This window comes from Anguilla anguilla, chromosome 9 (genome assembly GCF_013347855.1).
Source record: "Anguilla anguilla isolate fAngAng1 chromosome 9, fAngAng1.pri, whole genome shotgun sequence".
In the NCBI taxonomy this organism is placed as follows: domain Eukaryota; kingdom Metazoa; phylum Chordata; class Actinopteri; order Anguilliformes; family Anguillidae; genus Anguilla; species Anguilla anguilla.
The window spans coordinates 49,714,138-49,725,306 of record NC_049209.1 but is presented as its reverse complement, the minus strand read 5'-3'; the positions used below and the strand labels follow the sequence as shown (position 1 = coordinate 49,725,306).

Sequence of the window (11,169 nt, the reverse complement as noted above, 5' to 3'; positions counted from 1 at the left end):
CCTGACTGCGTACGCGTCTGCTCGCCACCGTAGACACACGTTACGCGTTCCGCTTCTCTCTAATCTTCCGTCTCTCTCTTTCTCTCTCTCTCTCTTCCCCTTCCAGTTTGCGGCTTCTTGAAAAAACACGCGTGCCGACAGCCCGGAGGTAGAGTCTGAGACGGGCGACCAACACCTTCCAAAATAATAAAAAATAAAAAAAGGATGAGGAAAAAGAGATGGATGCTTTGAATGGCCGTCTGGAATCGCGCGAGATCGGTAAAGAACGGTGAGAACGTTCTTGAGAAAGAAAATGGCTTCCACCTGAACGCCTTTTGCAGGGTGTATGTCGAGGTGGATATTGATATTAATGCGAAGCGTTCGCTGTGTTCCCCCGCGCTACAGCCGTAGGCCACAAACTACAGGGAGATTATCGCCTCTGTGCATTTCTGCATGTCTGAATGGCTGCCTATAAAGACTTAGCGAAACGTTGTGCGTAAATATGAAAGAGGGGTCATGTTAATGCATTTAGATGTTACATTAATGTCCCCCTTTTATTGCTGACAGCAAGTGTGGCGTCTTCTGATTTCATGCTCAACTGAACCTCTCACCCGCTCACTTCTAATAGAAAGACTGTACAGCTAGAGATTTTAAAAAAATATATGCCCCTGAGCCATATACAGGTAAGCAATACTGGTGAAATTGAATATGTAGCAATGTATGGAAATTAATTACATTGTTGAGATACGAAAGTATATTGCAACAAAATATATATCAATAAACATCTATGCATTCAGAAATATATAATATCATTATATTATATACATATACTGTATATGCTAAAAATGCATTGTAGTGACGTATAGAGTATTTATCTCTATATTGTATGAGTCCATAAGTCGAAATGTTCAAATATGTGCAAAATAATATTGTATATTCCATTTCAGTATGAGTGAGGAAGTGACAATGTGAAAAAAGAAAAATTAAGTTAAATAAATTTGATCCTTCCACATAAATTTGATCCTTTTAATAATCTAAAAGCAGCATTTAGATGCTTGATGGAATATACGCAAATGACAGCTCCTGTGATTCCATCGCAGACATTTTAAAAAGTGTAAAAATGCCAAGCAATTGCACATATATCCCTGTGGCATTTAAGAACTCATCTCGAGCTACACAGAAACAAAAAAAAGCAAAAAGCAAAAAAAAAAACTAAACATAATTGACCAAATTACCGAGTGTCTAATCCGCAAAACATAAACATGATTGAGAAGTGCAATGAGGTGGAAAACTCATCTTATTAAGCGAGTTATTACTTCAAGTATGAGCTCAATTATACAATTAAAGTCTCAGCTGGAGGGCAAACAGACTGATGAGGGAGGTGAAAGTAAGTGCACTCTCCATTTAGCTTCTTCAATCCATTATCTGCAGAGCCAATATGGAGTTTTTTTCCCCCATGTTTCTTTGTGTTTCCAGATGGACTGTGAGCTTGGTTTCTTCGAATCCTGCCCAGTGTAAAATGTTCGGTTTTAACTAAACTTTTTACAGAGTACATGTGGTTCCAATATGTACACTGTTAGAGTTGAGGAAATTTCACTGTGTGGAGTTGACGAAAGAGAAGGTAAACTGAAGAACTGTTCTAATGTCTGCCCTCCGCAGCAGAAGAATATTTGCAATGCATTCTGGGAAGTTGGAGTGTCTATCATCCTCATAGTAAATGGTGTCTTACAGTTGTCGTCCTCTGAAAAAAAAAATGCTATTGAAAATGAAGCTCCAGCCGATTGGAGGACTCACTGTTACTAGGAGATGTTTCCGTTGAGAAATGTGGACTATGCTGCCACAGTATTCGCTAACAAAGCAGGCTATTATTCATTATTAAGAAAAAAAAAACTACTTCTGTGGCTGTACAATGTACCCCAGTGGGGGGGGCTGATGGGAGCGCGTGGTTTTGTTCCAACACCTGACACAGCCCATCGATGTCTGGACTGAAGTCCGTGCTCAATGGATTAGCTGCATCAGGTGTTTTAGTGCTGGTCGACAACAAAAGCCATCAACCACCCCAGCCCTTCCCAAATTCAATTTTCGTATTATGATGGATTCAATACTGCAACTGCAATAATTTTTACGCACACACCTACCGTTTATTTATCAAATATTTTTTTCATCATCTTCCAAAAAAAAAAAAAAAAAAAATCTTGCGTTAGCGACACGCTGTGCTAGCATCACCTTTTTGCTTCAGCAGATTTTAATGGGCAATTAATTACCACAGCCCACCAACGTACTAATAGCCCCCCCCCCCCACCCCCAAGCAAACGAGCCCGCAATTGTAACACCCCCTCCAGGAGCAGCGAGGAGGAGAGGGGTAGAGGCGGAACTTGGCACGGCCGCCGCCGCCGTCGCCATCTGCGCCGTTTCCCCGCCGAGCCAACGCCGCCGATCGCGGCCTAACCGGTTACGCCCGATCCTCGAGTCATCACTTCACACCCCCGTTATGGGCGGGGCTCCGTGGGTCTGTCTGACAACAGGGGGGGGGGGGGGGGGGGGGGGCTGTAATTAATTCGGAGAGAATTAATTTTCGGGAGGGCCTGGCCCGAGCGTGGATAAACGTGATGATGGTGATGCTAATGCAGGGGGAAGGAGGAGGAGGAGGAGCTGGGAGGGTTCGAATGGGAAGGATGGTTTGAGGTCAGTAGAGCTCTACCAGTGGGTGATATTCCAGCAGTGGAAGTGTAAACCACTGGAGTGGGTCCAGTTATAATGCAGAACGCACACACACACACACACACACACACACACACACACATACACACACACACACAGACACACATACACACACACAGACATGTAAACATGCACACACACAAAGTCTCTCACACATACATAATCAAGCCCACAAGAAAATGTACATGCACACGACCACACACATTCATGCACGCGCACACACAAAAACACACACACACACACACTTCCAGACACACACATAAAACTCCCTCACATACACAATCAAGCTCACAGAATCACACACACACACACACACACACACACATGCATGCACAAGCGTGTAATGAAGCGGGAAAAACAGACACAAAGCGAAATTTACCGACTCCACACTTCGACAAGTCAATTACACCCATGTTAAGCTGAAACTGAGAATTCAGCAGCTTTTGGGGGGCTAATTAAAAATATAAGCGGCGGCGAAGACGATGAAACCTCCGTAAAAAGGACGATCGCCTGGCGACCAGCGGCCTCACACGAAGGCTGGCAGGACGAGAGTCAAAAAATCTAATAAATAAATAAATAAATCAAAAATAAATGAGTTAATTTCACCCCTTTTCCCTCCATCTTGCGCGGTGCGCTTGTCTTTAAGCCCGCCGCCCTTCCACGAGCTAAATTGCATCGCGTGAATAATGAACTGCTTTAAATGCCGAGGAGAGACAAATTTTAAGAAAAACACATAGGAGGGGAGAGACGGGCGTGGGCAATGTGCTGTGGGTCAGAGTGTTTTAATTAGATTTAAAAACAAATTACCGCTTCCTAATTGTTAAAAATGGCGTGTCTGGAGGGAGGGTCGAGGTCTCACCAGGATGCCCGAATTACTTTAACCGAGAAACAAAACGTAAGTGCCGGTTGCTAAGCAACACACACACGCAACAATAGCAATCAAACTAGCTCATAAGCGACCGTAATCTCTCCCTCCCAGAGAGAGTCATTTCCCTATGAGGGATTACATCATCGAATGCTGGAGGTCTCCCGTATAAAATTATCATTATTAAATGCGGATGTGAGCAGAATTAAACCACCTTGCTACCCACTTCCAATAGATTACCTAAATTGTCTTTTGCCAGAGAAGTGTAATGAATAAAGGGGCTATTATATGGGTAATTCGAACCCCACTCGAGGATTTAATGGTGTTTTCTTTTCGGTCGCGTACAGTAATTCTTTTTACCACGCCGACAGATCGTCAATAACTGCCCTCCACGGTGACACGAGAAAGATTTTTTGGTATTACTTTTTAATTTCTCCTGTGCTTCTCTTTGTCCTTAAAGGTGGGGGGGGGGAGGGGGGAGCACTCAGGTCTGCTGTGTGAATATTAACCCCCCCCCCCCCCAGAGATAACTCAGTCAGAATGACCCAGTCGAGCCAGTCTCCTCCTTTTATTAGCCAAAATCTTTATTACTATGGTGCACTCAGTCCTTCCATTAAGAAAATCAATAATAATTCAAAAGTATGGTCTAGAATCTCTTGTGTGTGTGTGTGTGTGTGTGTGTGTGTGTGTGTGGGTAACCACACTGATTTGTCCACTGCTCTGTGTAAGTGCATCATGATTGCAATGTGACATACATTTAAATGTAACCACAAAAGAAAATAAAAATTACGTAACTCTGCATCAACAAGGTTTTGGGGCGAGTGGCCGTCGCTGGAGTGCAGGGTTTAGCGGTAAACGGCGCCTCGGGCCTATTCTAACCCCCCCGGGCCCGTTGCTCTACAAACCCAACGCCCCCCCCCCCCTCCGTCTCTCCGTCATTCCCTCGGTTGTACATTGATTTAAAAAGAAAAAAAAACTACATTTGTGCTGCACAGTAACCGTACAGCATTTTCACGTTATTTTAAATTTTATCTCTATACGTAGTTATTTGTCATTGACAGAATATGCAGAACATGCAACATTTCGGAAATAGGGGACAACGGGCACGACGTATGGGACAAATCTTTTTTGGGCTGAAATACGGGCTGTCCCAGGACGAGGCGACCCCTACTTTTAGTAATTACTGCTCAGCTGCTTTATTACCCCCCCGTCCTGTCCTGGCTACTTCTGACTTATAAAAGAGATTTCATCTCAATGTGACTTCTCGGTAAAATAAGGCTGACTGTAATGGCTATGATACCTGATAATAACGATGATAATGATCACTCCCACGCCGCCCACTCCCACAGTCTCGAAAATTAAGGGAAAACGGTTGTTAAGGGCAACCGCGGATTTGACACGCTCCGCTATTTCGAGCCACCGGTGACCTTCACGGGTCCAGCGATATGGCTGAGCACAGCCAATGGGAGCAGGTTTCTCAAAAGGAGGAGGTGTCGAGGTGTCGGAGAGACTCAAACAATAGACCCAGTGCCATTGTAAGTGGGGAGAAATGTAATAATTCTGGGGGCCCAAAGGAGGTGGGGAGTGATGGGCACACATTATCGGCAATATGCTTCATGCCCACTAAGGGGACCATTCATTTAGGGGACCCAGAATTCCCGGCTGCCCCCCTGAACAGACCACCTCCGTGCTTTCAGGAGGAGTGGACAGATTCTGCCACGTCGCACAGATTCTCCCTTTCCCGCAGAGAAAATTTTCTTACTCTGATGAAACAAACGACGCTTCATTAAAAGTTGGGGCGGGGAGTTTTTGACATTTTCGAGAGAGGAGAGAAAGAAAGAAAGAAAAGAAAAAAACTCAGCGTGCTAAAGAAGAGGGTGTAAAGGAGCACTGGCTCTCCGATGGACTAAACCTCCCGCGTTAGAAGGACAAATACAAACAGTGCCGTTCTACCTCCAGCCTAAAATGAATTATTCAGCTGGAAAAAGCAACAAATCACCTTAAACAAAGGGGGGGGGGGAGTTTTTCCACGACCGATAAATCACGCTGCTTCTGTTCTAAGCTTGAATGTTCAGATGCTCAGAGCCCAGGCTGCAGGTCTGTGCAGAGAAACCCTCGGTTGCTCTCGCAGTCGAACATTCGTGAAACTATTTCACAGACCAGGACAGTTTTTAAGACGTGTTTTTAAGCAGCGCTTACATCAATTTATATTTTTCACTGTATTGCTTGTCGCTGTGTTTAATGGTATATGTTTGTGCATGTTTGATACCACTCTCACATGAAGTTCTAAAGGAAAAAAATCAAGTTTTCTGAATTTGAATCTGAATCTAAATGGACCCTGAAGTAGGTGTACTGTAAAGACACACTATCACAAAAGCACTGACAAAGTTGAACCAAAGAAAACTATGCACAGAAAACTATGTAATATCCTCCATCACAATGATATATATATATTTTTTTTTACTCATGACCCACCAAGATAACATCTGATTCTGGCTGCGTTTGCGTGGTGGGGAAGACACACAGGGTTCCTGAAGGCCATCTCTGAAGGCAGCCCTAGCTTATCTGAAACCCTGTTTGCAAGCCCGGGAGAATTGTATTCCCCAGACAGGCAGTCTATATCTCATCAAGTGCAACGGGGACAAAAAAAAAAGGATAAAAACGAAAGAAAGGTCTATTCTCTTATTGTCTTGAACATGCTGAATTGAAATTGAAAGTTCAATCTACCATGGAGGGAGTCCTGCAGTGTACGAGGGCTCTAGATTTTGGAAAAGGCTGAGTTAACCTCTTCAGTGCAAAGCCTTCTGGGAAATACACAATCCGCGACTCCCTGCTGCAAATGGAAGGTTGGCAAATACTTAGGAGAGGAGGATGGAGGAAGGAAGACATAGAATAAGAGAGGAAGATAAAGTAGATTTCTCTACTGTACTGTAGAGAAATTAGGAGTACAACATTCTACTGGTGATAAGTTCTAAAAAAACAACACTCAACTGCAGAGAGGTTTGGAAAACAACATTGTACTGTATTGCAGAGACGTTCATTAACCAACATTCTGTTGTATACAGCAGTTCTGAAACAACATTCTACTGTACTTGATAGGTTTGGAAGACAACATTCAACTGTATTGCAGAGAAGTTCTTTGAGCAACATTCTAATGTATAGAGAAGTTCTGAAAACAACATTCTACTGTGTTGGAGAAGTTTGCAAGACAGCATTCTACTGTATTGGAGGGAAGTTTTCAGCACAGCATTCTACTGTATTGGAGGGAAGTTTGCAAAACACAATTCTATCGCACTAGAGGCAACTACGCAAATCAAGGCTCTGCATCAGAGGAGGAAGAGGAGGAGACGGGTGAAGGTGGCGCTAAGTCGTGCTCTACCTCAGAAGCAGAGGAAGGAGAGGAGAGAGGAAGGAGGGCGGCGGGAAGAGGCTGTGATTATTCGTGCTCGAGCGGCGCTCAGCAGGAGAGGGGGGGGGGGGGGACCGTACTCTACCTCTCTCAATGCCGGTGGCGGTGGGTTTGGTGACGCGGGTGTCTAAGAAAGCGGTTGTGTCGGGGAGGACGGGTCGAGGGGGGGGAGTTGGAGATGGAGGCATTGTGGTGGGGACGTCTGGTGAACGGCACGGACGGGCGTGACGTAACACAAAGACAGGGACAACAGAACAAAGGGAAACAGATAAGACAGACAACGCAAAAAAGGGCAAATCAAGTCAACAATGGAAAAACAAACTCAATTTCTTATGATATAAATAAATAGAATAATAATAATAATACAAAGACATACAAGGTACAACTTAAACGGGAATGATTAAATGACATCACAACCACAGGAAACATTTTGTTCACACTCCATACAAAATCTATACTCATAAATTCATAAAAGGAAAGCATGACATGAACTGGACATATGTGAGTAATACACATAGCATGCAACAAAATAATACATAAAATTAATGTTATCCAAAAATTATAACACACTGTAAGAAGAAGGGGTACAGTAGGGAGTTTTTTTCTCTAAGGTGCAATGTTCCCTCACTGGGTCATATTTGTACCTTAGGATACTAATCTAAAAGGGTTAGGGTTAGGGTTAGGGTTAGGGTACAATGGGCGGCCATTTGAGGGTACTACCCCAGTGACAAGCCATTACACACCCTACAGGTACAATTTTTGCACATTATTTCCTAACAGTGTATGACAAAGGTAAAGGGACTTGTACTTGCTAAATATACAGCACTCCATATTTCTCATTCAATAGCCTTACAATAGCCTTGGGGTGCCCCAATTGACAGATGCAGTTCCACAATAACCCCAATCTAAGCACCCCCTGCCCCCCATCCCCCGCCCCCGGCAGCCTATAGCTAGCTCCCTATAAGCCATTCCAGTAGTCAGTCCAGTTAGCCGGCTACCCAGCTAGCTAACTAACAAGTCATGGTTAGAAATCTGACAGTAAGAGAGAAATACTGGGAATGTAAATCATATAATTGAAATTCATTTCTCTTGCTTTGATAACGTGAGCCAATCATTATCTGGCATTATCAAGATTTAAAACACAATATTCACAATTTTGGTTCAATACAGTTTTCATTTAAAGATAATATATCTTGGAACGATAGAATACCTGCCATTTTGATTGATGGTCTTAGAGAATCATTGACAGGAAAAAAAAAACCTGATGATGACTCTGCTCTGTTAAGTGACTGTAATGCAATGCAATGTGATGTAATTATGGATTTTTAACAGTCTGTCAATTTGATGGATTAAAATGAATGTAAACCTGACTGTCTTAAATTGATAAGTCCACTGTAATCCCCTTTATGAGTAATATCTGCCAAGTATAATCAATTATTTTTTATTTCTATTGCCCCCCTCTCTTTTGCCAAACTAAAAAAGGCTTTGGTGTTTATGTCTTGTTCTGTTTGCTGTACACTACATGTAAGAATAGTCCACACACCTTTATGCACTTATTAAAGGTTTCATTAACCTTTAATAAAGGTTTTATTAACACTTAATAAAAGTGTTATTAACCTTTAATAAACAATGCAATCTTAAACCCAATTGCACACAATATTAAGAAGATATCAAGGTTTTTACCTTAAAATTAGAGATCAGTTCAGAACCAAGAAACCAAATGAGGTAAGTTACGGGTGAAATAACGGGTCAGTTTAGTACTCAGTATGAACGAACACCAGCAGAACCTTCCTGCGATACCAAGTGCTAAGCACTTTGTCTTTATTTGATTAAACAAATAAATAAATACATAAATACATATCACACTGACAGAAAAAAATGCATTTTAATGAAATTACGGAGACTTAAACAGGGCTTAAGGGATGTGCTGATAGCCGTCGACGGCGAAGAACAGGTAGGAAGCTTTAGAAATGGCGGTAATGAATTCAGACAGTGCGCTCGCACTACGTGACACCTAATTACCTTTCCTATACGGGGGTGGGGGGGGGGGGTGGGGTTGTCAGATTTACAGCGCCGGCGTCATTAAGCGCTTTTGTTGGTCTTGTTGTTATGGCGACCCGGCATTCTCGCAAGCAGGGCGTAGACGAGGGCGTGAATGGCGGTATGCGGGTGCTAATTAAATTTGCTCGAGACCTTCGGGAGGGGAAGTGGCGGAGGGAGGCTGTGGTTGGTGGGTGGAGGGTTGGCGAGTGCGAGGGGGCGGGGGGGGGGGAGAGTCAGACGCTGGAGAATGTCGGAAAGTTCTAGCGCCTGAAGATGCAGCCAATGGGAAGGGCCAGAGGTGTCCTAGCATTTTAAGCCAGATGGACATTGCATGGGGTGCTGATGATATTTTTTTGGGGGGGTGGGGGGGTGGAGTGGGTGGTTATTTTAGGATTTTATTTCAAATGCAGGACACCATCTGTCCATTGCAGCATTTGAGGACAAAGAATCAAAAGGAGGCACTACACCGTACGTTGCCCTCACTGCGATTGTTTCCCACTCCACACAAGCCTGGGTGTACAGGTAAGACGATTTCAGGTGAGCCATGCGCACCTTAACGAGGCCACGCCCCTCCCCGAACCCTCCCCCCCCCCCCTCCCCCAACTCCTTGTCATGAGTCCAGCCGGCGCACGGCGACCCGACGCATCAGGCGGCCATTTTGCCACGGCCATGCTAAAACAGATGAGGCCGACGACCTAATTCCAATTCCACCTCTCTATTCATTACTCTTTCGGCTCTCATAGATAGACGCTTCATCACGAGTCCCACCCCTACCCACCCTGTCCTAATTCCAGCCCTTTTTTTTTCCACGGGTAAGGTTTCATAAATAATTGGAAATGGTGATAAATGCCGAGCTTTGCGCCCCCCTCTCAGTAAGAGAGCGGTTCCTTCTCTGCGCTTGCGTCGTTAGCGAATTACTTGGCGGCGGCGGGCGAGCTCGGTCGATGTCGTTCTTGATGAATAGCCGTTCGCCGCGGTAAAAATGTATTCCGGTGGATCCTGTCATCGTTAATGAGGCTCTTCTTCTTTACCGCTTTTCCCTGCTTTTACCCTGAAACCCCCCAAGGCTCCGAGCGACAGAGGATCTTTCCATTCATCCGGTCTTTGGGGCTATGGGCTATTCCCCAAAATTCCCCTCAGGAATTAGTCAGGGAGGCAGATTCACTGGTTGTTTTCCAGAAACATCTTGAAAAAACTCACCTTCTCTGACTATATCTCAAAGTTTCTTTTAAAAAAAAATGAACTTTTCTCTCACAGGTATTGAGGAATGCGCTCTGATGGTGGCACTGATATCACTGTAACTCCATCCCTAGCGGGTGGTGACTGTTTACCAAGTTAAATGCACTTTTTTTTAAAGCTGCTGCCGGATGACTAAACTGTAGCGGCAGTTAGCGGTAAGCTTTCGAGGTTTCCTCAAGCTCCCGCCAGACCTCTTCATTTCACATTCTCGGTTTTTCACTCCTGTCCTGTCCCTATAGGGACACTCCCCTCGGTCACGCCCCCTAGTGGTGGAACGAGCTCCCTGCTGCAGACAGGATATTTCGAGCCTGGTTAAAAGCCTGCAGTAAATTTAATATAAATGCACATCAACCAAGAGAGTGTATTTTTGTCAAGATTCTCCACTAATCTCCCAGAAGACATACAGTAGCAAGAGATGTTTTGCAAGTGGCTTCTAATGTTTTAACCACACAAACTTTGACCTTTGATGCTTTTACATCTATTCAGCCATAAGCAAAAAAAAACCCTATTAGTATCCAGGCATTCACACTGAGTCACTGACTCACACAGTTCCTTTACCTCCACAGCAGGTGACTGACCTGGCATAGCTATATACAGGTATCAGGCCATGACACAACAGGGCAACAGGTAGCCGTTACGGTCGTCAAGAACACCGGAACGCTTCCTGAGCGGAGAATCGAACGCTTTCAAAACAGGAAACCGGAGGGAATGGAATGTCTTCAATTCTGTCGGCCATTTTCTTGACCGCTGAGTGCTCGCGCAGTGAGGCGGCGATCAACCTTCCGATCGCGCGTAACAATCGCACCACCGCCGCGAATCGCAGCGCGGGAAACCTCAAAGCCACGTCTTGACGAATCAGGCGGAATCGCGGACAGTCATCAATACTTTTAGCATTTGTAAAAGGACCGCCATT

At 44.4% G+C, this 11,169-nt stretch overlaps 1 protein-coding gene across 4 annotated transcripts in view; it reads right to left on the bottom strand.

Annotated features, from left to right (window-relative positions):
* Positions 1-11,169, bottom strand: part of LOC118235703 (cell adhesion molecule 2-like) — a 338,507-nt gene that overhangs the window by 5,080 nt on the left and 322,258 nt on the right. For 3 of the 4 annotated variants that reach the window (XM_035433338.1, XM_035433339.1, XM_035433342.1), the window contains one exon: positions 7,060-7,176. The exons of the other annotated variant lie outside the window; for it this stretch is intronic. In XM_035433338.1, coding sequence (XP_035289229.1) covers positions 7,060-7,176 — 117 coding nt within the window. The remainder of the gene's footprint in view (positions 1-7,059; positions 7,177-11,169) is intronic. 4 annotated transcript variants of the gene reach the window in all.